This window comes from Pteropus alecto, unplaced genomic scaffold (genome assembly GCF_000325575.1).
Source record: "Pteropus alecto unplaced genomic scaffold, ASM32557v1 scaffold166, whole genome shotgun sequence".
Lineage (NCBI taxonomy): Eukaryota > Metazoa > Chordata > Mammalia > Chiroptera > Pteropodidae > Pteropus > Pteropus alecto.
Genome location: NW_006439757.1, coordinates 2,680,731 through 2,706,769, shown reverse-complemented (window position 1 = coordinate 2,706,769; position 26,039 = coordinate 2,680,731). Strand labels below are relative to the sequence as shown.

At 36.6% G+C, this 26,039-nt stretch overlaps 2 protein-coding genes across 5 annotated transcripts; one reads left to right on the top strand and one right to left on the bottom strand.

The window, feature by feature from the left end:
- Positions 1-1,960: 1,960 nt before the first annotated feature.
- On the bottom strand, positions 1,961-9,827 carry NPY2R (neuropeptide Y receptor Y2). 4 transcript variants are annotated; one of them, XM_025050411.1, is made up of 3 exons: positions 9,666-9,783; positions 9,106-9,203; positions 1,961-5,133 (listed from the first exon to the last, which is right to left on the bottom strand). In XM_025050411.1, exon 3 carries the CDS (start codon positions 5,109-5,111, stop codon positions 3,963-3,965), a length of 1,149 nt encoding a protein of 382 aa, XP_024906179.1. In that variant the 5' UTR covers positions 5,112-5,133; positions 9,106-9,203; positions 9,666-9,783; the 3' UTR covers positions 1,961-3,962. The 4 variants fall into 4 exon arrangements, with proteins under 4 accessions (XP_024906179.1, XP_024906180.1, XP_015448802.1 ...); XM_025050412.1 differs by lacking the exon at positions 9,106-9,203 and having other exon boundaries at positions 1,961-5,136; positions 9,672-9,827; XM_015593316.2 differs by lacking the exon at positions 9,106-9,203 and having other exon boundaries at positions 1,961-5,136; positions 9,666-9,804.
- Positions 6,738-12,032, top strand: LOC107196022. The gene is made up of 4 exons (XM_025050387.1): positions 6,738-6,889; positions 9,483-9,928; positions 10,521-10,669; positions 11,147-12,032. The coding sequence occupies exons 1-4, from the start codon at positions 6,738-6,740 to the stop codon at positions 11,276-11,278; spliced, it is 879 nt and encodes a 292-aa protein (XP_024906155.1). The 3' UTR covers positions 11,279-12,032.
- Positions 12,033-26,039: the final 14,007 nt, after the last annotated feature.

Here is a 26,039-nt window from a genome sequence, read left to right as displayed (position 1 = left end):
AAGCTGATCATAGCTTATTGTATCCTAATAGATGACATTAATCATTTTAAATATGTTGGTACTCGAAATGATAAACTCCAGTTTGATATGTGTCATCTTCATCTTTCAACTAGTTGGGGAATATAGCTTACTCAACAAGGAGCTTTTTTAAATGCATCACTTCTGTTTTAATTTCAGGGTGCATCCCCCTCACTCATTATCCCACCTCACCCAAGCCCAGTGATAGTTACTTCTATAGGGACAATCATGAGAACACAATGTCATATGTTTGGACAGTCTATACACGGACAATGTACAATCTTAAATGATAGCGTACATCAGGGAGCTTTTTTGTTTGTAATTAAATATGTGTGCATACACAAACATGCTTTCTTATTTTTTTACAATCTAAATTACTTTTCTATGAGAAGAGCAAAAAAAATCCACTCATTATTGTTTTCCTTTATTTCTCATGAAGATAGTGCAGCACTTTTTAATTTTAACGTGACAACATGTGCCTGTATTGTGATCAGCTATGTGGTGTTTTGCAAGTCATTTGTTAAAGTGTTAAAACTTGGTATTGCTTTGTTTATAAAGAGAGCAGATTCTAGGTTAGTCATTTTCATTTACTTTCATCTAGTTACACATTCATGAACTAACGGAGGAATGAAAGTTACAGATAATGTGTGAATTGTCATAGCCCACAATCTATCTTTCCTGTGAGAACTTGGGAAGTTTGTGGATAACTGACCAGTGTACAGAGGCAGAAAACAGTCAGTGGTCTAACAGACAGGTATTGTTTATAAATCCTCACAAATCATTCCTTAGTAACCCTTTCTCCAATAAAATTTCTACCTTTGTTTAATGTAATGAGACATAAGCATGAAGAGATTTGCATTCTTCACTCTTTTTGTTTCTTACGTTCTCTGTTTTCTTAAGGAAAAGTAAACTTTTTGCTGCCATATATATTAAAATTGTCTCTTATCAATTTGAAAAGTTTAAAGACTGTATTCTCCTTGAGGCATCATTTCTTTTACCATAGGAAAGGAACCCAGAATTTGTGTCGCTTCTGTGGTTTTAGGTTGCTCGGTCTTGATATAATTCTTTCTTCCTCCATTCCAATCAATCCATCATAGGAAAAAAAAAATGGTCTTTACTTATTCTTTACTCTTTAATCCACCTGTACTAATGAGGCAGTTTTAAAGAATGTCTTTAACACATTGGCCTTGATAATAGAAAAAGAAGAAAAGGTAGAGTTCCTGCATCATTGCAATTCTGAAGAACCCAAAGAGGTACCGAGAGAAGAGGATGAAACTAGAAATTACCATTTGGTCAATTCTCAAGATACCCAGAATTGTCTGATAGCAGTAAAGAATCATATTCTCCTTTGGATAAAATCTGAGTTTCTGAAAAATTATTCTGGTTGGTGGATAATAGTTGGATTGGATGGAGAAATAATAGCGGTCTGGAGAGATAATCAAAGCCTGAACTATGGTAGAAACCACGGGATAGAGAAAAGTGAATTGGTTCGAGACATCTAGGAATTAGAACCAAATGTGAGAATTAACTGGACACATGTGATAAAGAGACAGAAGAGTCAAGGGTAACTTTAATGTGTAAGGCTTTGGGGAACTGAGTAAGTAGCAGTGTCATGACTGGGACAAGATATACAGGAAAACAAAGTGGAGGTGGTTGGGGGTGTGCATCACAATGGCAGGTTCTGTTTTAGACTTTGATCTGCTGGTGAGACACCCGTGTGCACATGTCAAGTCAGCTGATACAGATATGAAGTTCATGTGAAAGGTCTGGTCTGAAAATAAAGATTCAGGCATCGTCAGAATATGGACTATAATTGCAGCCATAGGAATAGATTCATTGACTCAGGTTCATGTACCGAATGGAAAGAAAGAAGCCTTTTTTTAGTTGTGTCAGAGGCTTACTATCTTATCTTGAACAGGAACTCATAGAAAACATCACAAAATTTTTCTTGTTTCCCAATTCTTTTTATTTTAACAGATAAAATCACTGTGTAAAAAGATATTTTGAGTTAACAGAATCAGTTAGATCATATATATTAATTGGGTTATTAATTAAATTCTAATGATTTACTACTACCACAGATAATACAGTAGCACATATATTTCCTATAGTATAAGAATTCTCTAAAAGAAAAGAATTAAAAAACTTTAACCACAATTTTCTATTAGCATCTTACACAAAGTAATTGCTATATAAAGGACAAAACACTTCTTGGACAGTTACGTCAAGTATAACAGAAAAATGAATTCTTCAATTATACGATATATTATAGATATACAGTATTTTTGGATGCTTCTTAATCAGTCTTCCATCTAATCTAAATTCTATTGGTTTCATTCTTTTTCTGTATTCCAAAAGTGCTGTCCACTTCAAGACCAGTCTTTTATTTCTAACATGAAAGTATCTCAATCAGAGCCATAGTATAAATTTTAAATATATCTTTAAAGTGAAACTCTCCAGTTCAAAAAGTTAATGTTTGTAACTAAATGTAATACTCATGTTGAATTTATTTAAAATTTAAGGAATTTATTCACAAATTCAGGCATACTTACAAAAATACGATTGCCATGAAACTTCCTTAACAGCATCTGAAGAAGTATAATTAGTTTAACATCTTAATTATCTTTCATGAACACAATAGGGTTTTAGGCATCTTGGTTGGGTATTATTTAAATAAAAATTATATTCGTAAAATCATTAAATAAAAAATACTGTAGTATCTATGTCCCACTATTTATAGGTATAATTTTATTATGCATATTTTCATAAGTTATCCAAATAATGCAGCTAATAATTTTGAGAAGAGTATAATTTATGTTGAAATTGGTCGAAATAGAACATTTGCAAGGTAGTATGAATCCAATGTTTTTCATACTTCTTACCAGATGAAACTATGCTGTTTTATTAATCATAAGTGAGTCCATTAAAGTTGAATTTCCAAAAAAAAAAAAACCACTACAGTATTCATTAGAGCTACGTGCCTGTGCAAAAACTACTTACAATGAAAACAAAATGTTACAAAATTCCACAGAAATTATTTTACAATCTGATTTAATCTTTAGTGAAGATAAACTCAGCGCCGACATAGGAATATGTTCAAAAAGTTATAATAATTAATGTTAATTAATTAAGTGACTGAAATATATTATGTTGTATGCTTACTTTTTATCTAAATAGTATCCATATAAAACAGGAACAATTTGAAATGAGAAGTTAAATGATGGTTTACATTTTTGTAATTCTGAGCATTTCAATCTTTGATTCTGAGTTAAAAAAATACTTTTCACTAAACGTGCATCTGGTTTTAAGAACAATTGGCTAACTGAGTATTAAAGATTTCTCTCATCATTTGCCGAAATACAAATTATATAGCAAATTTCAGTTTATTTCCTTGAAGGCATTCAAATAGTTGATAACATTTACCTGCAGCATTCTCTGATAGATTTAGTTGATAGGAAAAATCATTAAAACAACAAAACACAATAAAGGAGAGCCTATGGCTCCCTAGAGAAATTGGTATTTGGTCATCTTTTCATCAAATGAGCAGGAAGCAGTGAATTATACATCATCCTCAATCTACTGCCCAATGTGATTTGAAAGTCAACTTATTCACCAACCACCTTTTAGCGATGCTGATAATGCCAGTTATTCATTCAGGTTTCCTTCATTCTGGGAGAGGCACAAGCATTTCTCTCTGCTTTTACTTATTCAGCTTACCATCCAAGCAACTGTAAGTTATCTATTTTGTTGCCTTATCTTTGAATATGCATGCTTTTACCTAGGCTGTGCCAACCAGATTTCCACTTATTACATCGCAGCTGCTACCATTCAGATGCTCTTTTTCTTCCTTAAAATGGGAAATCAGGATGCACCTGGGAGCCTTCCTCAACTGGATTTGTAGCTCTGGTCAGAATTCAACCATAAATTTTCACACCGGAGCTTCCTTAGACGTTGGTAGCCTCTGTGAAAGGATCATTGGGTCCATTGTTCTTTTTGACTTCCAGGTTCTTTTTTGCCTTGAATGTTACAGACATTTCAGAGTGAATGGCGTCCAACCTCTGCTCACAGCGGAAAGCTGAGAGGAAAGCCTTTCTGTAGTTGCTGTTCATCCAGCCATAGAGAAGGGGGTTGGCAAAGGTGGAGCACATGGCGATGATGTGGAACACGGTGAAGATGAGTTTGTACTCTTTCAGGTCCAGGACCTGGTTATCAATGTCAACAGCAAGTTGGAAGGCATGGAGAGGCAACCAGCTGACAGCAAACACCACCACCACGCACACCAGCATTTTGGTAGTCTTTTGCCTCCGCTGATGATAGTGATCATTAGCAGCTCCAGGGCTAACATGGTTCTTAAGTTTATTCCAGATACGCATGTAGGAAAAAGATATGATACCCAGAGGCAAGACATACAGGATTAACAAAGAGGAAAGACTGTAGACAGTGCCATACATGCTCTTCTCCTCACCAGGCCACTTCTCTGTACAGGCCACAATTGCAAAGTCAGGAATAATCTCAATGAGTGAATATTCACGGAAGATGGCCAAGGGGCTTGCTAGCAGGGCGCTGATGCCCCAGGCCAAGCCAATAACCAGGAAGCTGATTTGCTTAGAGATCTTGCTCTCCAGGTGGTAGACGATGCAACGATGCCGGTCCAGGGCAATTACTGTCAAGGTGATTGTGGACACTTGTACTGCCAGGCCCTGGGCATAGGGTACTAGGTGGCATAAGACTGGACCCATTTTCCACTCCCCCATTAAGGTGTAGGTAAGAGTGAATGGCAAGCACAATGTGTTCACCAGAAGATCTGCCACAGCCAGATTGGCAATAAAAAAGTTGGTTACCGTGCGCATGCTCTTGAATTTGATCACCACATGGATCACCAAGGAGTTGCCAATCACCCCAAGCAAGATGATGGAGCAATAGGCCAATATGAGGACAATCTGTACCTCAATCAGCTTGGTGCTGTCTATAAGCTCTGGCTCAGGATCCGGGGCCAGCTCACCCCTAGGAGTGGTTCGCCCTGAGCCATACTGCTCCACTTTCGCTTCTTCCACTGTCTGGTTCTCATCAGCTTCTGCATCTATTGGGCCCATTTTCAGCAACGAACGCAAGAATCTACTGAAGAAAGAAAAGAAGAGGAGAGGAGAGGAGAGGAGAGGAGAGAATGAGAGGAGAGGAGAGGAGAGGAGAGGAGAGGAGGGGAAAAAAAAAGAACAAATACAGAACAAGGAAAACACAAGGGAGAGGCAAGAAAATATCACAAATAAATTGGTTTCATTTAGGTTGGGGCACTAAATATCTGTCCTCTGATCTCTCAAATTGCACACAGTATAACATTTTAATAAAGCAGGCCCTTTAATAAGTCTATTCTATGTAACTTTATTTAGACATTATAAGTCTAAATATGGATGAATTAAATCAGGTCCTTGAAACATATATTACAATGGTAAAATGTAGTACCTATAGTGTACATGTAATTCCAATGTGAATGCTACCAAATTAATCTATTTTAAGTGAGATGAATATCAGAAACTTTATCAATTAATTTTGTAATTGCTATAAATTTATCTAATTAATTTTAAGATAGATAAAGAAAGTTTTCTTCAATATCTTGACTGTTTTAAATTTATAAATTTAGCAACAAATTGCACACACACAAAAAAGGAGACACATGTTAAAACTCTTTGCCTGGTGCCTAGACTTTGGGAGTATAAAATATTTAGGATAAACTGAGCAGCCATTTTTCCTAGTGTAAGGGTTATTAGTATTAAAAATAGGCAGCTTGTGTAAAATAGTCTCTTTTTTGATGATCTAAAATAAACTTCCTAACTAATATATTGCTGAATCCTACACAGGAACTATATGAAAAATATGTCCAAATCTGAACTACTTCTCTCTCTAACCCCTAATTTTAATATTTAGTCAAATATTTAAACTTAGTTAAAAGTTTTTACACTTTTTATCCCTAATCATACCCACCTCCACCCCAGACTTTTCCCTCTGTGTGCCCACCTTCAGTCAATGCTCTCCTCATCGATTAAGCCGAGTAAACTTACAAAGCAGGTACTCATTCCAGGCTTTTTCATCTCCTTGAGCTCCACATTAGAGAAAACCCTCAGACTGACCTCTCACATCTCTCTCCCAATGGTCCTCTTATCATTTCCGCTACATTAGTTTCATCCTTGATCTCTTATTCTGATCATCATCTAACTCTTCTCCTGCTTTCTTTCTTTTCTTTTCTTTTTTTTTTTTTTTGTCCATTCATTGATTCATTCACTTACTAATTACAATTGAGCATCTTCTAAAGGCCAGGAATGGTTCCATCCTTGCATTCAGCAAGCATTCAAAAACCTATGTCAGGAACTAGGATTCATGCTGGGGGGAAAACAACAGGACGGGGCCTCTACTCTAAGGCTCTTATATTTTTCTGTACAGCAGCTACTCTGACATGAAAAATGGTCTTTCTGAACTTCAAATGTGATCATATCATTTCCCCAGTGTCCCCAGGTTGCTTAAAATAATATAGTATATTGGTTTATAACATAAAGTTTCCTTTTCAAGTCTACAAAAACATCCAGAGCCCACTCTTACAATGGTAGGACCTTTTGAATATATTCATAATGACAAAAGGCTTCCACCATTAACTCAGAATTTCTGTTAAATGAACTTGTTTATTAATCATAATAACATTTACCCACATTGACAAGTAAGACTTATTTATGGAGCCCAATGACCATGCCTGGCTGGGCCTGTGTGCCCCCAGCTCTGTTCCTCAGCCTTCTCCTGGAAGGCTGACTCTTGCATACTATAATTTCAGGCTTCTGAGTCTTCAGGATGCTGGGCAAGTTTGGCCAATGGAAGACACTGGCAGGTAATCAGAGAGCAGAAGGAAGGCAGAAGCCATTGTATTCTTCTCACTCCCTTTCTCCTCTGGGCAGAGCCTCAGCAGTGCCTCCAGGGCTCTGGTTCTCACAGGGCTGCCCCATAGTCATTCTGTTTCCACCAGTCCCTGGGCTTCGGTCACACTGCCTCCTCCCTGTGCTCTCTAGCTGGCTGTAGTAATGACTTATTGTGTTTACTAATCTTTGGGTGCCCTCAACATCCCCTGTTTGGCTTCCAAGTTACTTGGTTACTTGTGTAACCAATTCTCTACATTTAATTCTTTCTCTTTTACATTCTTGAATAGCTTCTGTTTTGCATGATCTGCTTTCATTGATTTGCTCTTCCACTAAAGGTTCTACAGGTACAAGTTGATAACACTGACATATGAAGAAAATCCCAACTCCACTGTATGATATTCAAAACTTTTCTTGGACTCATCCCTGCCCACCCCTTTGATTTCACCTCCCCTGGCATTCTAATATATACCTTATCACACTAAACTACTTCCAATTCCAGCAGCACATCAGCCTTTCTCACACCTCTCTGCCCTCCCTGTTCTGCACTGGGAAACTTCTCAGTTCCCGCAACAACCTGTGCTCACTTCTAACGGTGAAATATCACATGCCACATTGCCATTGTTTTCCTTCAGCCACCCTGCCACAGCAATCTTTTTGAGGACAGAAACTGGATCTTTTCAACCCATTGTTTGACTTTAGCACACAATCTAACACATTAAAGGTGCTCAATAATTTGTCAAAACAAATAAGAAGCTAAAGGAAAATACGATTTTACTGAATAATTAAGGTCAGCAAAATACTAAGTAACTTCGATTCTTTCCTTTACTGAAGATAATTGCCTATATAGAATTCCTTGCTGTGATATCTCATCCTAGTGATTTTCTTGTCTTTATCCACCTCTACAAGAAAGTTGTCCCAAGATCCCTCTTAAATCATTCCCTGATTAGACAGACTAAAACTTGTCAGTCAGTAAACCTATAAGGAAACTTTCTATCTCAAAGGCTTAGCACACATGCGTGCGCGCGCACGCGTGCTCACACACACACACACACACACACACACACACACACCCCTTAACAGGAGTCTTATCGCAGAGAGATTTTCATGCACTCACGTATTTGCTTTACTAATATATTCAAGTTCTCTCTGCATAAATTTCAAATAGAATTTTCCAAAAAGCCCAGGTTCTCTTGTGCATTTGCCTCTACTCTTCAGTAATTAGAGAAAACGGAAACTAATGATTCAGATCTTGGAGTGTGTATTTGATAGGCTGTACCATTTCCCTTAGACTAAGAAAGAGATTTTACAGAGCACAATTAGTCAGTCAGTCCTGATAAGTCATTAACAGAATTAACAAGACTCCAAGAGGTCTGAGTTGGAGGTTTGCAGTAAACTAAATTGAGATTAAGCTTGAGATAGAGGAATATTAGGAATATATTTGATTTACTAACTTCTTTTTCTTTTTCCTTTCAATCCCAATTTCTTTATTTCAAAGCTCCTATATCTAAAGTTTCTCTGAAGGGATGGTTATTGATCTACAGGCTATTAGCATATGGGCACTAATACCTATTCTCAAGCATACTACTGGCCTTCAGCCAGGTCAGAGATTACCCAGAGAAATGTATTATTTTATTATTGCAATTCTGGAAAAGTGAAAGAGGAAAAGAGAGTACACAGAAGGAGTTGCTAGGTTAAAAACTCAAGATCACAAAAATTAAAAGATAAGTTGACAAGGGAAAAACTCTTTCTTTGAAATAAGGCAAAACGAGGTGATCCCATTGTTCAAGACATTTAAGGAAAACTGTGGCTGTACATTTTCCTTAAATAAATGAATCTTTAGAGATTCTGTTATAGAAATATTTCATTGTAGAATAGGAAAATGGCTTTAGGGTCCCCTCCACCCCAAAGATTCAAAGAACTTCAAATTATTTCAGTGGGAAGCCTGTTTATGCCTTTAAGTATATATTTAAATTTGTGGAACTTTTTACAACAGTACTGTTATTGTAACAGGTCAGCCTTAGTAAAACTCAACATCTTATCAATTACAAAAAATGTCCAGAAATTTTCCCAGGGAAAAATCCCATAAAACCACACACCTTACACTTCTTAGTCCTGGGAGAGAGGGTAACAAAGTTCAAGAATACTACATAGCTGTTTGCATAACAAGCAGAAAGTTGAAAATATTCACCAAAGAGTTTGGGAATGTCTCTCTTCCATGTATTTGAATTTGTGATCTTCCTCTGAAAACAGCATTGTTTATTTCATGTCACCAATTTTAAATATGTCCTTATTGCAAAAAAAAAAAAAAAAGTCTTAAAGAGTTTACTTTTGCCCCCTTCTCGTCCACCATATGCTCCTACCAGTGGGTGAGCCCTTCTGGTGGAAAACCAGTGAATGCTTAAATAAATGTGTTTATTCTTGAACAGCTTGAGAGAATCCAATATGACCTTCTTTAGACAGGGGCTTGATTTTTAAAGAGGCAGAAACAATAACAGCTTACTTTTCTGGAAAGATAATGACCTCGTTCTAAGAAGAGCCAAGGAAATAGTTAAGAATCTTCAGTAGAAAAAAGAAAATTCTAGCGAAAGTAAAAAATAGGGATGATATCACCACCCCCAAACCCCTCAATGAGGGGGGAAAGTTCCTACATTCACAAGAACCTTCCCTCCCGCATGCCCTCTTCATAGGGCCTGACACCTTCTTTTGGGGGTATTCTGGTTCCCAGAAGGTGAATCAGTTAGGACTTACACTTACTGCCCTGGCCCTCGCGTTTCCGCTGAGATGCGCAGAGACGTGTGCAGCCGGTCAGAAAGATGATTATCTAGCCGGCACACCCAGAGAAGGCACTGCAAGGTCCTCAAAGGCAAGTCCAATTCCGTCAGCTCGGAAGGTGCAGCCCTCTCGGCGCGGGAGAGCAGCTCTGGCGCGCGCCCGGCAGTCGGGGCCCCAGCGAGGCTTAGCCGCTGACCTCCGCCACCGAGCCTGCTCAGGCCCCCCACAGAGCAACCGGGGTGAGCGGGTGAGGATGGGAGGCTGCAAAGGTGGAAAGGATGGAGGGGAGGTGAACCCTTCCCCTCAAAAAGTAAACGGGTGCGGAGAGCGCGGGGGGCCGGGGGTGGCTATGGTCCCATAGGGAAGTGAGCTGGAAGGGAAGTTTCCGTGGCGAGGGAGCAGGGGACAGCGACCACGGTCTTTCCTCTGCCTCCTGGGCTTGCGAGCGGTGCAACTGGACCCTGTCCAGCGCGGCGCCCCCTCGCGGGTCCCCACCACCACCTGCAACTGCTACTCTTACTCCCACCCCCGGGCGACCCCCAAGTTTGGCACTCTGGGGAAAGGTTTGCACCGCTTCTATCCTTTTTCCCTTCCACGAACCCCTTGCTTTTCTCTCGGCTCCTCTGTTCCGTGAGAGATTCGGAGAAGAAGGACCCTCGGACGCGGGCTCGGGTTCACCAAAATCCTCCCGGGAAAGGAGAAGGTCAGTGCGAAGGTGGGCGGACAGACCCAGCTGCGGGCGAGGGGCTGCGGTCTCCGGCGCGGCAGTCAGGAGGGAGGCGGACTTGGAAGGCAGAAGTTGATTTTTTTTTCTCTGTCTCTCTCTTATAGGAGCAAAGGTGGAGAGCTGGACCCGCACAGAACCACGCCAAAGAGCGCACGATTGCGCGGAGGACAAACCGTGGGCACCCTGGTCCAGGGCTGGAGCGCAGGGAGCTGGTGCAAGTCTAAGTGGGCGGTCGCTGCGCTCCCACAGGAAGGTAGAGCGAGTTCAAATCCTTGTTGCCCACGATCTGCAGTTCCTTTAACAGGTGTCTGCTGACAGTTTGCAAGTTGGGCAGCGCGGATTCAGATTCAAAAGCCGGCAGCGGGTGTGGTGTGCGCTCTGGCTCCAGGCAAAAACTGGAATAGGAAGAGGGAAAGAACGAATCCCGATTAAAACCAAACGTGTACTTCTCCAATTAGCTGACTTCCGGATCCTTCCTCTTTGGTAATTTCCCACGCCACTAGTGCCGCGAAGAGCGCGTGTCTCTGGGATCCTCCTGTCTCCTCGTGGCGAAGCCCTCTGCTAATGTCCGGATCCCGCCAGGCTGTTAGTGGATCAGAGCGGAACAGGATTGTGGAGTCAGTTCACAGAGCTGTGGGGTCTGTTTCCTCAGGATTCCTTCCAGAAACTCTTTATTCTGAGCTATTCCTTCCAGAAGTTTACAGTCAGCCTTTCTCTTGTTCATTTGTAGAGGGGACAGCAGACCATATCAAGTAAGGAAAACAAACGTCTGAAACTGGAAACCAACTTCTTTCTTAACTGTTCCCTGTTGTGGTTTTGTACACATGACTTTCCCTCTATGCATCAGACTCTTCATTTCTGAAATAAGGTTAATCATACTCGTTCACTTGGAATTTCTCTGAAATACTTTTAAAAGGGGTTAAACTACAAGAGAAAAAAAAAAAACTCTCTCCAACATATTGGTTAAGGCCTCCCCTCGAGAAGATCGGGTTTTCAATCCCATGAGGGTTTGCCCGCACCCGGATAGTGCTGCATTTGTAAGGCATCTTTACACAACCTATTCTGAAACTGATCTTTGGCTAAGTAGAATTATGGCCCATAGAAGCATAGAAATTCCTTATAAAACAAAGCAGCTTGGGCTTTTCAATTACCAAGAGACAAAAGTAAACAGAACAAGAAGTATCCAAGATGCTCTACACAGTTCCACTTAAAATATTTTTGTGGATATTTTTTACCTTGGGCAAATATCCCCTGCCCACACATGTGTTTTATGCAACAGGTTCTTATATTGCGCCAGTGAAGAATGAACCATGTACCAAGGGGCTGTAACTGTAGAAAGTAAGAGTGGCCTGAAACAACCACCACAAAAACAAATAAACAGGAAAACAGATGAGTGCTGTCCTTCAGAGTGATTGCTTTGGAAGATTCAACTGATTTCGCTGACGTTGCAAAATCATTTACCTCTATCGTCTCACTCCCTTATCGACATATATGTGTCTTAGAAAATCCACAGTTCCACAGACATCTACTCAGCAACCCTAATAAGATTAAATGGCCTCTTTGACTAATGTCTTCCAATAAAGAACAGAACTGGATGAAAAATCAATTGGTTGAAATTCAAGTTGCCTTATTGTGTACCATATTATGGAGGATAGTTTTGACAATTAACTCATGATATTTGTGTGTATTAAGGTCTAACGGATATATTTTAATGTGCATATGCTGTGTGCTATTGTAACACTGAACCACTCTGATGAATGCCAAAAAACTTTATTAAGACACTGATAGAATTTTGTGGGAGTGATAGTGAAATACTGATTAATCCAAATTGAGATAGGACAGGATTCTTGTTGCTTGATTTCTCTTGTGTCAAATCATTTAGTTCCTCAGGCACTTCTACATCTAACCAGAATATGTGCTGACTGCTCTTCAAATAGGGAGCAAATTCAAAGTCAGATGCCTACCTGGTTGGGGCCAATGACATAAATACAACAGCAGGTTAGGCTGGTATATGGGAGATATAGGGAATGGTGGGGGCTTCGACATCTCAGATAGCACAAAAGCACATGCCTTTTCTGAAGGAAGAGGCTGCTTCTCAGATTCCACTGAGATGCCTCGTAAAACTTTAGATCTAGTGTTGTCAGACCTGATTTTTTAAAAGAAGCAAAAAACTCATTCTTAAAAATCTCCCAAATCTTAAATGAAATTGGTTTTTTAAAAGTCAAACCCCCAGGTAGGCCAGATCTGTGCAGACCCAAATAAATAAGGAGAGACAGATAGATAAATAGATGCATAGATGGATATGTGCAGCCCGGCCCCGTGGATCTCCAACATTGTAACCTCTTATATTAGGATATGATGTTTGACAAACCTCTTAAAATATCTCAAACATGACTCTACTACTATTTTCCCTATCCTACCCCACAGACCATTCCTCAGTGCACATAAATATAAAAGAAATACAGCCAAAGATTAACTGATGATTTTCTTTTCTACTTCTGGTTAAATACATGTTTTCTCAATGAGACTCTGAAGTGAAAAACCTGGTGAATAACAGAACAACTCAATATTTTAGATAGTTAGAATGAAGAAATTTCAGAAAAGTTCTTTATTAAAAAAGAAAAAAGTTAGATAATGTCAGTATAGAACACCATTTATGATGTCTATTTTTTAGATAAAGTACATCATGATATGGATATCATTTTTTCTAAATTCATTTTGAGAGCGAGGAAGTTTCTCCTTAAGATGTAAATAATCTCATTGTTATTTTGATTATAAAAGTAATTTATAAGCATTGTAAAAGTTAGAGAAAACAAATAAGAGCGAAAAAAATATCCATTATCTAAAACAATGCTGCCTAGTAGAACTTTGCAGTGATGGACGTGTTCTATATGCACGCTGTCCAATAAGGGAGCCACTAGCTCCATGTGGCTATTGACCACTTGAAATGTGGCTACTGCAACTGGGAGACAGACTTTAAAATTTCATTTTTTTTAAAAGGCCCACTAAAAAGAATAAGTATATGTTGATTCTTAGGGGGAATGTTCTCCTGGTTTCATTCTATCAGAAAACTAGTTTTCTTCTCACCTTAATATCAGGGTTTCCTGAGAGATTGCTAAATAACCTTCAAGCCAGAGCAATCTAATTTAAATCACAGACAGAACAAGAAAGAAGCAAGCTCCATAGACCAAGGTACCAGCCTGAGGAAGAACTCTGAGGGAGGAAGAGCATAGGACCGAAAGAGAGAGGGCAGCAAGGCCAAGCAGAGGAATTCTCTAACCCCCAGTAATTAAGAAAAGCTCAATGAAGTTATTAAATAACTTAACTTCTTAGATGAAACAAACAAAACCTACAAACAAGTCCTTATTTAAGAAATATTAATCAAACTAGCTTAATAGTTATAGTGTTCAGTGTAACTGATTGAAACTGATTCTGTCTTGTTTTATTTAAACGTTCAGTAAATTTCGTTATTATTTATCCTTAGGCTTATTAAGTCTTACTTACAGAAATTCTTTTTAGTTTCAATAAGATTTCTTTGCAATAAAAATTATGGAAGTTGGATATCCTAATGGCCATTTGGTTATAATATTGATTCTCAATAGTTGTAGATTTCATTGGCTCTGTGTTTATCTTTCTTTTCAGGCAAGAGAAGGCCCAATGGGACTTAAGTTAATATCTGAACAGATATGATAGAGATGCTATCAAGCAGACATATAAAAAGAGACCAGTTTATATGAATGGACCTTAAAGTGTTTTATAACTTTTATAATATCCCCTTTAAAAAAAAAACAAACTCAATTAAATGCTTGTTTTGATGAAAAGGTAATACTTCTCCTTCCTTCTACTTCATTACAAACTTGGTTCATTTGTAACAAGTGGACCAGCAAATGTGTGAATGACCAAGAGATAGTCACCAAATAGTGAATTTCACAAGCCGATAGACTAGAATTTTTTAAAATTTTTGTGTGCAATATGTGATGACAACAGGTGTCTCATTCAAGAACAGCTACCAGTCATTCAAAGTTAGATAAATGCTGAATCCTAAATCGGGCATAAATATCATTTGCTATGATTTTTATTTCTATGGATCTGGAGGTTTTATTTTTGTTTTGAATTTTTCATTACATATTCAAAGTAATTAAGCAAGATTGTAAGCATATGCAACATTTTGCTGAGGTTTTTATCTTTCAGAGATCATACAAATGAGTATTGAGACTGGTAGGATCCAAATCTAAAAGAATATTTAAATGCAAATGATTCACAGTTCAAATTTTAATGTAGAACAAAGGAAGGACGTTTTTTTATTCGGAATACAGATTTAATCAATGTAAATTTTCATTTGATTATCTGAAACATGCACAGAAGGCCCATGGCTAAAGAGGAAACATGTACCCTTTTGAAAATTTCAATTTTATTTAATAAGTGTTTATTCTCGTAGCTTATAGAGACATAATTGATATATAGTTTTTAAATCATATGCTCAAAACAAATTTAATTTTTAATTTTTCTCAAATAAATACAAGCAAAATCAAAGCTCTCTCTCATACTAAATTACTATTGCTATGTCTTGAGAGATACAAAGTCCAAGGTTTATACATAACTTTCACATATCATTTTGGAGATCGTGAAATGGCTTATTCAAAGTAAAAATTTTAGAATATGGAAGGAATAATGTACGTAGGATATAATTCGGGACTCACTACTCTTTGTTGTAAAAAAAACAATTCTATAAAATCCATACAAACATTTAATTACAGCTCCTATCAACAAATCTTTATTGAATGCCTCATTTGTTATAGGCACTATGCTAAACAGTGTCCATATAAAGACAAATTACACACAGAACTGCCAGTGATTATCTTTAGTCCATTAAGCATACATAGACTTTTAAATTGAAAAAGTACCATAAACTGATTAAGATTTCTGGTAGACTCTGACATAATAGATTAGGGGCCCCAAGGGAGGAATGATCAGTTTTTTAATGAGTGTTGTTTTGGGGGGAGAATCAGAGAAATTCTTTGTGGGGGAGCTAGCTCAACCCAATGAAAACCCAGCTAGAAGCCATTCTTGTCAGCACCAGGATACCATTTTCTGCTGGAAATATTTTCCTACATTAAATTAACTAGAATGTGGGATACTGAGGTATGTAGAACCCACTGGGAGAAAACACTCATTTACAGAAAAGTCATTTGCATATGTCAAAGTAACATTTACAAAGTTAAAATATTATTCTCAGACAAAATATATAGTGAGTACATGTGAAAGATTTATTTAATTGATTAATAAGGGGACAAGCACAAAGCTGGTTCAAAGTAGGATCCCAAAAGTGGATGCACATATAGTCAATGTAAGAAAGAGTCCTGCATAGAACTGATACCTTGGCTATAAAACTGATTGATAGCCTGCCATGTATCAAAGTCATAACTTAGGAACTTATATTTTCCAGACAATATTCATTTGTGTCTCTGTTGGGCAAAACTCAAACTTATTTTTCTGTGACTTAGCATCAAACTTTATAGAGACTGGGCTCTAATCAATAGTAAATAAGTCGTGGGGATGGAGATGTAGAGTATAGCATGGGGACTATAGTCAATAGTATTGTCATAACTATGTATGGTGTCAGATGGGTACTGAATTTATCAGGGTGATCACTTCATAAGTTATATAAATATCTAATCACTGCATTGAATACCTGAAAATATAATATCGTATGACAACTGTAATTAAAAAATAAAAAATAGTAAAAGTAAATAAATTAAAAGAAAGCATAATAAATAAGTCGAATTAAATAAGTTACCTTCACCTGGGAAGTCAACTGACCTTTATGCTCATTAGATAGTGCTTCAATTTGGCATTGAAAAAGCATGTGATCATCCTACTCTGCTTTTTTATTGCCGCTTGGCAAACCATCCCAAAACTCAGTGGCATAAAACAGTTATTTCATGCTGTTCATTGTGGGCTAGAAATTCAGGCTTAGTTAGGGGATTCATCTCTGATCCATGTGGCATCAAGGGAAGAAGTGAGGTTGTAGGATTCTCCTTTAAGGTGGTACCTTAACTCACATGTCTGGATCCTGGGCCGGTTTGGCCACAGTAGCTGGAGGATGGTCTCTTCACACATAACAACCTTAGAGTACTCAGACTTTTTGAATGGCTTTCGGCTTCCCCTAGATAGAGCCTTCTGAAAGAGAGTGTTCTAAGACACCGTGGCGGAAACCACAAGGCTTCTTATGACCAAACCTCCCAAGTCCCAAACATCTCTCCTGCTACATTCTTTTGGTCAAACAAGATCTAAGGTGAGCCTATAAACAAAGGAATAAGAGAAGTCCACTCCACCTCTGAATGGGTGTACAGGGGGAAAAGAAATTGAAGGCCTAAGAGAAATGTCATCATACATCCCTTTGCCGAATATTGCATTTCGGTTGTTTGGTTTTTTGTGGGTTTTTTTTTTTTGTGATGTGTGTGTTTGTTTAATACATCCATTAAAGAGGGATTTTTCTGGGAAAACAACAGCAGCCTCAGAAATTCCACAATGATTTTTTTCTTCTTTGGCTTGCCATTGATGAAAGTATCAGAGCCAGAGACTGCAAAATTTAATGGCTTCTCTGCCAATGGAAGCCCTGAAGCAAGAATACATTATGAACATAGAAGGGGCGCTTGCAAGGTCTCACTTAGATAAGTACAGGGCTCAGCCCAGACAAACAACTCTGTAAAGAAGGGGAGCCACACCAGGAGGACATTCTCACCTCCAGCCCGTAGGTTTTAAGCAGGCTTCCTCCTAATGATTTACTTATGGTGGTTCAATACTTAAACATGTCCCTAAAAACCCCAGACAGTAAGACAGCATAATGTTGCCTAATAGCCTGTTCCAGTATTTAACTACCACATTCTCAACATTACTTCATCCAGTAGTAAACTGTGGAATCCTCTATTCTACACGTGGCATGATTGCTGAGGAATGCACAGAAGTTGGTCTTCGAGGATCGGGGACATTGTCTTGAATATGTGGTTTGTTCCCTGTGTGGTTTGGAAATGGCATTTAAGCTCTCTAAGCCACAGTTTCCTCAGCTATAAGACAGGACGTATGTTTTTAATACATATAGACTCACATTCCTCAAAATTCCATAGCAGGAACATTGATCGACTTTGACGTTCTCTAAAATAGTCTTATCTCATTATTACTTGTGATATCCCTTGTTAGCTTTTCCTTAATTTATTATCAGTGTTCTGTTTTCTTATGATCCCTAAGAAAAGAATCATATTTAACTAGTCTCTACTGTATTTTGAATGGTATAGTAATATTTTTAGATTAATCTTGAAAGATCTTTAAGTTTAAAAAGAACGGGGAAAAAAGAGATATGTTCTAAAATTGCTAAGGGCATCTGACAGTGAAAGTAAATAAAATTACTGAGCTTTTCCTCAACAAAAGAATCACTAATATATAACTTTATATATCAAAGGGATATTACATAAGTTTTAATAATATATTTATGATAAATTAGTCATAACACGTAATAATTTGTTGCTTGATTTCACCTAAAAAAGGGTTATTTATATGTGTTTATACTATTTAATGCTTTTAATAGGTATATACTATAAAACGTATAGGAGGAATGAAAATTTTTAGCTGACCCTAAGCCCATGGTTCCCAAACTGTACACTGAGGCACCCAGAGTTACCACAATAAATTCACATGAGTGGTGTGGTATATTTTAAATTTGAGAGGAGAGCAAAGCCATTTTTAACATCTGTCGATACCAATACTTGACATCTGTTAGACAGGGCTGAAAGTATAACTTTAATTTAGTTCACAGTTTCAACATTAAATTACACTACATGACTTTCAATGATGTCTTATCTTTGGGAAGCTGAGTTTGTAGTGGCTGCTGTGATAAAAGCAATTACCGTGTGAACAGTCAATGAATAACAGGAAATGAGAGTGGCAGTTTCTAAATTGATTTCAAGGTGTGAGAAGTTTTGTGGGGCCCAGCAGGCACACATATGTCTCCTTAGTAAGTACTGTGTTTATGTAAGAATGAAATTGTCCTAACTACATTTTTTTCAGTTTATGTGTATTATTTTTTTTAGTGGCTATTAAGTATTTAGGATATAAATGCTAATAAAGTTGTTTGGGCCTAACTACTTAATAAATGGCACTGTTAGGTGTATCTTTTGGCCCAAAAGACACCATAAATTTCTACCTTCAGGCAATGTCTATATGAGTGTAACATTTTGTTAATGTAGAAAGAGACCATTTAATTTAAGTTAAACATGTTAGGTCTTTAATATTTGACTATCTCAGGAAGATGTTTTCAGTGAAAGTTACTGTTGGGAATCTATTTGTTCCTTTACAGAGAGAAAGTTTAGTAAAACTTTGTGTGTATGTGCAGGTGTCACATGTATGTATTTTACAGAGTTCTTCATCTCATTGTAGCATGGACAACAGAGAGCTTCTCCTAGTGAGGAAATAAAGGAAGGAAGGACGGAGGAAAGAAAGAAAGGAAGGAAGGAAGGGAAGGAGGGAGGGAAGGAAGGAGGACAGGAGGGAGGGAGGGACATATAGGCACATAAAGGAAAGTAGAGAGGGGACATTTAATAGCATAAATTATAAACAGTATTAATTAATTATATTTCGTTGTGGTAAGAGCACTTAACACAATATCTATTCTCTTAAATTTTTAAGCATACAATACATTCTCCTTGACTATAGGTAAAATGTTATACAGTAGACGTCTAGAGGTGATTCATCTTGCTTGACTGGAACTTTAAGCCTGCGAATTAATAAATCATAAGTAGTATTTAAACTCCCATATATGACCTTAGGTTTATTTAGAAATATGATACTTACACATAATATAATAATAATTTAAACATTATGTCACTACTAAAATAATTACTAGGAAAACAATGTGATAACATGGAAAATGTTTACTATAAAATAACATTAATTTTAAATGTAAAATATGAAGCTGCATGTATAGTATAAACATGACAATGAAATCTGACTGGAAGGAAATATACCTAAAAGTTAACTAACTATATTTATGCCATGCAAACTACATGTGCTTTTGCTCCTTCACCTTTCTTCTTGAATTTTCTGAAATTAACCTTATTACTTTGAGTAATGAAAATAATATGTGCCATATAAGTTGTCTTTAAGGGCAGTGCTTCTGGCAAAGTGAAGCGCAGAACTAAATCCATTATCCAAATAATTCATGATATCTTTTAAAATGAATAGGAAATTAAGAATCCACAAAATTCTTCCCTCAAACTCTAGAGTTGGAGTAGCTCTTCTAAATTAGGAGGTCTATCTTAGAATCACATGTGATGCTTTATAAATATACAGATGAGAGATTCTGATTCAGTAGGTCTAGAGGAGACTCAAGTGCCCACATGTGATTCCGGCTCACCCTCAGCAGTCTCAACTCAGACTTTTTCCTTTAAGTACCTAACACCCCTCTCCTCTGTCCATATTGGAATGCTTTAAGGTTACCTATGTCTCCTCCCAATTCAAACTACTTCTCAAAACTCAAATCCAGACAATTAAAATCACATACTCAAAAGGCCATAGATGCTTTTCAGTCACTCTGGCCATTTTAAACTCCCCTTGATTCAATCTATAATCTCTCAATTTCAGTCCCTCTGAAGCATGGTTATGCCATTATCATCATATGAGCATTTGTCCAATCTCTTAGGTGTCTTTCTCTCCCCCATCCACGATTACTTAACAGTTTAAAAGGTAAAGTATGTGAATTTTCTCTTTGGTGGTTTTTCTTCTCTTTCTTTTCATCGCATCTTACTCTCAGGAAAGCCTCAAGGAAATTCACATTGAGGTGTCAGTAGCTACAATGAGAAAAATTTTAGCAGAAAAGGCGAAGCCGAGAAAAGATGCTTTAACTATGGAATGTACCAGCCAGTATGTAAAAGCTTTGTGATTTTGGTTTTGTTTCCATTTGGGGATTTTATCAGTAGAACCTCCTAAACTTCTGAAAACCATATCATAATGCATGGGGGATATACTCAGGATTTTTTGTTGAATTCTTGAAAATAAGTACTTCAGTATAATCATCTAATATCTAGACCACACAAATAAAAATTTCATTTCCTGGGATTTAGTCTACATTTTTTTTTTATTATCATTGAGTTATTTTCTCAAGACTAATAACTAAGAGCAAATATTATAGAACTGTATAATCTTCTAGCTGTTCTGTCCTCTAACATCTTTTTGATTTCTTTTATTTTGTGGCAGTATTTTAAAAAATCTCTATAATAAGGCTTTTCCCGATTCATTCATCTTGCTCTTGGATGTCTAGCACATAGAAATCTGATAAAGAAATTGTTTTGTTTGGAGATGCCAATTACTTCATTAAGCTTACCTGTCACAGGGAAAGCATACAGAAAATGTAAACATTATCTTCTGTTAAGTGGATTATATATTGTAACATGGGTATAATAATAAGATTATATCTAAGCAAGCATAGTGGGAAACATATAAATGTGGGATATAATTATGTAAACTAGGGCTATCATTGGCAAATCATGCTCCTGGGGTTCCCTTCATCAAAATCATCTGGGGTCCCTTGTAACAATGCAAATTCCAAGACTCCATTCCAGATGCTGCAGTCAAAGAATCTCTTGGGGTGAGGGATGTGTTCTGTAATTATCAAACTCCTCGAATAATTTAAATATGTATCTACTTTTGACAAGCACTCAGCTAAGGGAACCCTGCTTATATATCAATAAATAAAGGAATAAATAAATGAATAAGTGAGAATGACAGAGAGAGAGAGAATTTTACCTGAGTTATCCAAGCATTTTATGTTCTTCAGAGATTGCTGGGCAATGTTTTACTTTCCATTGTTCATATAGATCTAATGTTATAATACATTTTGTTTCCATAGAGAAATTATTTGTAGATATAAATTATCTAATGTAAATTCTTGGGGATACATTTCTTTGCTTAATTAATATTCTAGGTACACATCGGATACTTTTTTAGACAAGCAGTCCCTCATCACGCTAAGCTCTTAGCCATTTGTGTCTCTTCAATTTAACACCTTCAATTTTACATCTTTATGTGATTATTTTACTACTTGATGAACACTTATCTTCCCAACTAGACCTTGAGACTCTGAGAGCAGGCCGTGTTTGTTTTTATCACACTGTACCATCAACATCTAACACGGTGCCTCTTACACACAGATGTCAATAAATATATCTTGCATGTTTGTATGTACTAGGAGTTATAAAAAGGTAGTTAGTCTTCCAAACAGTCTTCTTTTTAACCTGTTCGTTTATAGTTACACAAAGTATTTGGAACTCTCTTCTCCTTTATTACTCTCTGTCACTTTCTTACTCCCAGATGCACCATTGCCTTAGTCAAATCCCGGTTCTCTTTGAGAGAATACTGAACAGGCCTTTCCTTCCTTCTTCTCCTGCTCTTAGAAGAACAAGTCGCCCTTCTCCACTGCTAAGAAAACTAGATATTTCTAAGCTGTGAAGAAAGTAGGTATTCCTGAACTGCTAAGAAAGTCCTTGTTTCTCTGTCTCAGGGACCCACTTCACCAGTCACTACAATAAGGGATAAATAAATTACGATTCTTGCCCTCAAGGGCTTAAAATCTGGTTAAAGAGCTAATATGTGAAAAAAAGTTGCAATGTGATAAGTTTAACATTAGAAGTCCACAAATTTAGTCTAGAGGAGTACATGACTCTTTTTTGTCACATGGGACTCTCGACAAAAGGGTTCCCCAACCCCCAGGGCATGGACTAGTACCGGTCTGTGGCCTGTTAGGAAACGGGCCACACAGCAGGAAGTGAGCGGTGAGCTGGCTAGAGAAGCTTCATCTGTACTTGCAGCAACTCCCCAGAGCTAGCATCATCACCTCAGCTCCACCTCGGCCATCAGGCATTAGATTCTCTTAGAAGAACTGGTCCCTGGTGCCACAAAGGCTGGGGACCACTGCTCTATGTTGAGGCTTTCTTCACCAAAGCTAGCGAGGGAGAGTCTGCTAGCAAGAGAGGTGTTATGATCTCATGTAGCATAATCATGGAGGAGACCTCATATCATCTTTGCTTTCTTCTACTAGACTAATGTAATTCACATGGTGCCCACACTCAAGAGTAGGGCATTATCCAAGGCTTTGAATACCAGAATGCAGGGAAAATTGGAGACAATCTTAGCGTCTATGCCTTAACATTTTAATAGATGTTAAGATTGGCTTTGCTCTCCTCTCAAATTTAAAATATACCACACCACTCATGTGAATTTATTGTGGCAACTCTGGGAGCCTCGGTGTACAGTGTGGGAACCATGGGCTTAGGGTCAGCTAAAAATTTTCATTCCTCCTATACGTTTTATAGTATATACCTATTAAAAGCACTAAATAGTATAAACACATATAAATAACCCTTTTTTAGGCGAAATCAAGCAACAAATTATTAAATGTTATGACTACTAATTTATCATAAATACATGTTTTTTTCAGTTGGAGAAAAGCTCAGTAATTTTATTTACTTTCACTGTCAGATGCCCTTAACAATTTTAGTACATACCTCTTTTTCCCCCATTTTTTTTAAATTAAAGATCTTTCAAGATTAATCTTAAAATATTACTATACCATTCAAAATACAGTAGAGACTAATTAAATATGGTTCTTTTCTTAGAGATCATAAGAAAACAACATTGATAATAAATTAAGGAAAAGCTAACAAGAGATATTACAAGTAATAATGAGATAGGAGTATTTTTAGAAATTGTCGAAGTCGATCTGTGTTCCTGCTATGGAATTTTGAGGAATGTGAGCCTATATGTATTAAAAACATACGTCCTGTCTTATAGCTGAGGAAACTGTGGCTTAGAGAGCTTAAATGCCATTTCCAAACCATGCAGTGAGCAAACCACGTATTCAAGACGGTGTCCCAGATCCTCGAAAACCAACTTCTGTGCATTCCTCAGCAATCATGTCATGTGTAGAATAGAGGGATCCACAGTTTACTACTGGATTCTGATATTCATCCGGGTTTGAAAACACTGACTTATAGACTTTAGGGCACACACACAAAATGACAAGGACAGATCTCAAAAACTTTGAAAAAGAAATATCTATAAGCAGGTGATTATTAGTATGAGGGGAATAGGGAGACAAGAATTTTATTATCAAGTTTTCAACTTGGCCATTGAATATGTTGGGATGCTATTAATCAAAATAAGAAATCTGTTTTGAAAGAATGATAATGTATTTAGTTTTAGATTTGTTGGAGTTGTGTGCCTATGGGATATGTTATAAAAAAATGTATTTACAACTTTGAAAAATGGCAAAAAAAAATGAGTGGCATGTCTTTTCAAAGATATACAGTGGCATTGTTTACAAAGGTTTATGATCTAGGGAAATGTTCTTTGTGCAACTCACTGTTTACAAATGATTAAGGATCCCAGACTTATTGAGGTTACATGCTAACTTGCACATTTTTGTCCAGCAGTTGCAAATAATTTTTTCCAGTACAAAAGACAACCCAAAGGTTATCTTTTATTTTTTATCTCTTATTTTTCTGTAAGACATTAAGTACTTTTGTAACTAAATTAGCAATCTTATGTTAATATTCCTTCATCAAATTGACTCTAAATAACTAAATCTTCAAATGCTCTCTGAACCAACCTTACCATTTCACTTTCTGTAATTATTTAATAATTTAAATAAAATATTTGACACATGTTGTTTATATTTTTCCATCACATTTTTTATTTAACCTTTACATTTTGAAAATTATCTTTTAATGATTGTGGAGTTATCACCATGATGCCCAAGTAAACGCACGTAAATGAAGCCAATTAAGCCAATTACACTGTACTGACAAGAGTTCTCTCTCTCTCTCTCTTTCTCCTTCCGAAATTATTTTAAGTTGCCATCAAACTTTACCTTTGCTGACTCTCTGATTCTTTGAGTGTTATTTCTACTGATTGCTTTCTTTGTTTTTTGTTTTTGGTTCTCATCTTTTTTAGATTCTAGCTTCAGTTTGCACATAGCGAATGTTATTCCTCAATAATCACAACAGTGACCAGAAAACTAGTTTTATGCTCTAATCATCCTTACCAAATGATGGGAATCTATTCTGTTGCACTATAAGTGACAGGGAATTCACTTTTTTATTTTGTGATTATTTATCTATTTGTGAAAACAAATCGAAGAATCATTTCATGTCCAGTAAAAAAGTGAAGGTCTTTTTGAGGTCCAAAGAAGTGAATTTGTGTGTTTCTGTGTCCATTTTAGCCAGAGCTGAGCTTGTAGAACTGAAGCTGCAAGTCGTGTGTGTGAATGTCTGCAACTGAGAAAAGACTTTATCTTTTGTATGAGTTTAAAATATTTCCTACTTTTGTTAGGTACTAATTAATTAGATTTTGAAGTTGCTCTAATTAAAGGAGCTCTGTTGTAATTGGTTTATAGAGAATAATAAGACTAATATAAATTTCATATTCTCTTACATTTGCAGAAAATAAAGATGCTGAACTTGTTATATTTCCATGTGCTAGACTTTTAAAGAAATTCTTCTTTTCACTGGTAGCAAGAAATATTTTATATAAGAATGTAAGTTCATGAAATAAAGGCAAATTCTGAGATAAATCAGATTACTTAAATAATAAGTTTGATTTTAAAACACAGCTATATGGCTTTTCCCTAATGTGATTATCAGATGTGTTTGTTTTGATACTAATTGATACTAGTTCCTTTGAACTTCCTAAATTTCTTATACTGTTTTACTGATCAAATAAGCTAACATAATGCTTATGATTATGCATAATGTAAAATTGTGTTAATCTAAATTGAATCATAAGCCTGACAAATTGTTTTATATCAGCAGTAACCATGTTTACTTAATGTGCCAACTTAAAATATGATATCCAAGATCCTTAGTTAAGTTACAACCTTGGACTATTATTAAACCTAGTTAATAAATAATCTTTGATCCCTGAATAATTTTTTAAGAAGAAAGAATACTGATACCTTGGTGATACAGCATGGTTTTTAATACACGACATTTTGATCCTTAATTTAGTATTTTATAAAGTGGCTACACTTTTGGATCTTGTTAAAGAATGTATACTGTTATTCTTTTCACTCGTCAGAGGTATAAAAATGATGCGTATGACTCTAGTGGGTGAGCTTTTGTTGTCTGATGAATTGCTTGTGTATGATAAATAATTATCGATTATGTACTTCCTGGTTAAATAATTTGGTTAAATGTTATAGTTCTTATGGGCGATTGGGCCTATGGTAAAAACACATGTGTATGAAATGGAGTCATGTATTAAATAGATATTTTCTGTCATTTTCAAAGGAAAAAAAGTTTTGTCTTAAAAATGTGAGATTCTCTCAAAATATAAAAGAACACAATAAAGGGCAAAACTTGATTTATATAAGGAAGCTGAAAAAAGTTTGAGAGAAATGACATCTATGTGTCTTGATTTATATTATCTGAGATATGCAAGAATTACAAAGTATGTTAAAATCTTGGAAAAGTTGATTCGGTTGGTAGGCTTATTCAGAAGGTATTTTTTTTTTGTTTACAATCTTTTTATTCCCAAATATTATATTAGTGCATCTAGGACAGAGTTTTCTTTCTGGT

Coding starts and splice junctions, on each gene's coding strand:
- LOC107196022 (XM_025050387.1), top strand. CDS start 6,738: ATGGAGCCCAATGACCATGCCTGGCTGGGCCTGTGTGCCCCCAGCTCT. Junction 6,890..9,482: donor CCAATGGAAGACACTGGCAG/GTAATCAGAGAG, acceptor AATCTTCAGTAG/AAAAAAGAAAATTCTAGCGA. Junction 9,929..10,520: donor CCCCCCACAGAGCAACCGGG/GTGAGCGGGTGA, acceptor TCTCTCTTATAG/GAGCAAAGGTGGAGAGCTGG.
- NPY2R (XM_025050412.1), bottom strand. CDS start 5,111: ATGGGCCCAATAGATGCAGAAGCTGATGAGAACCAGACAGTGGAAGAA.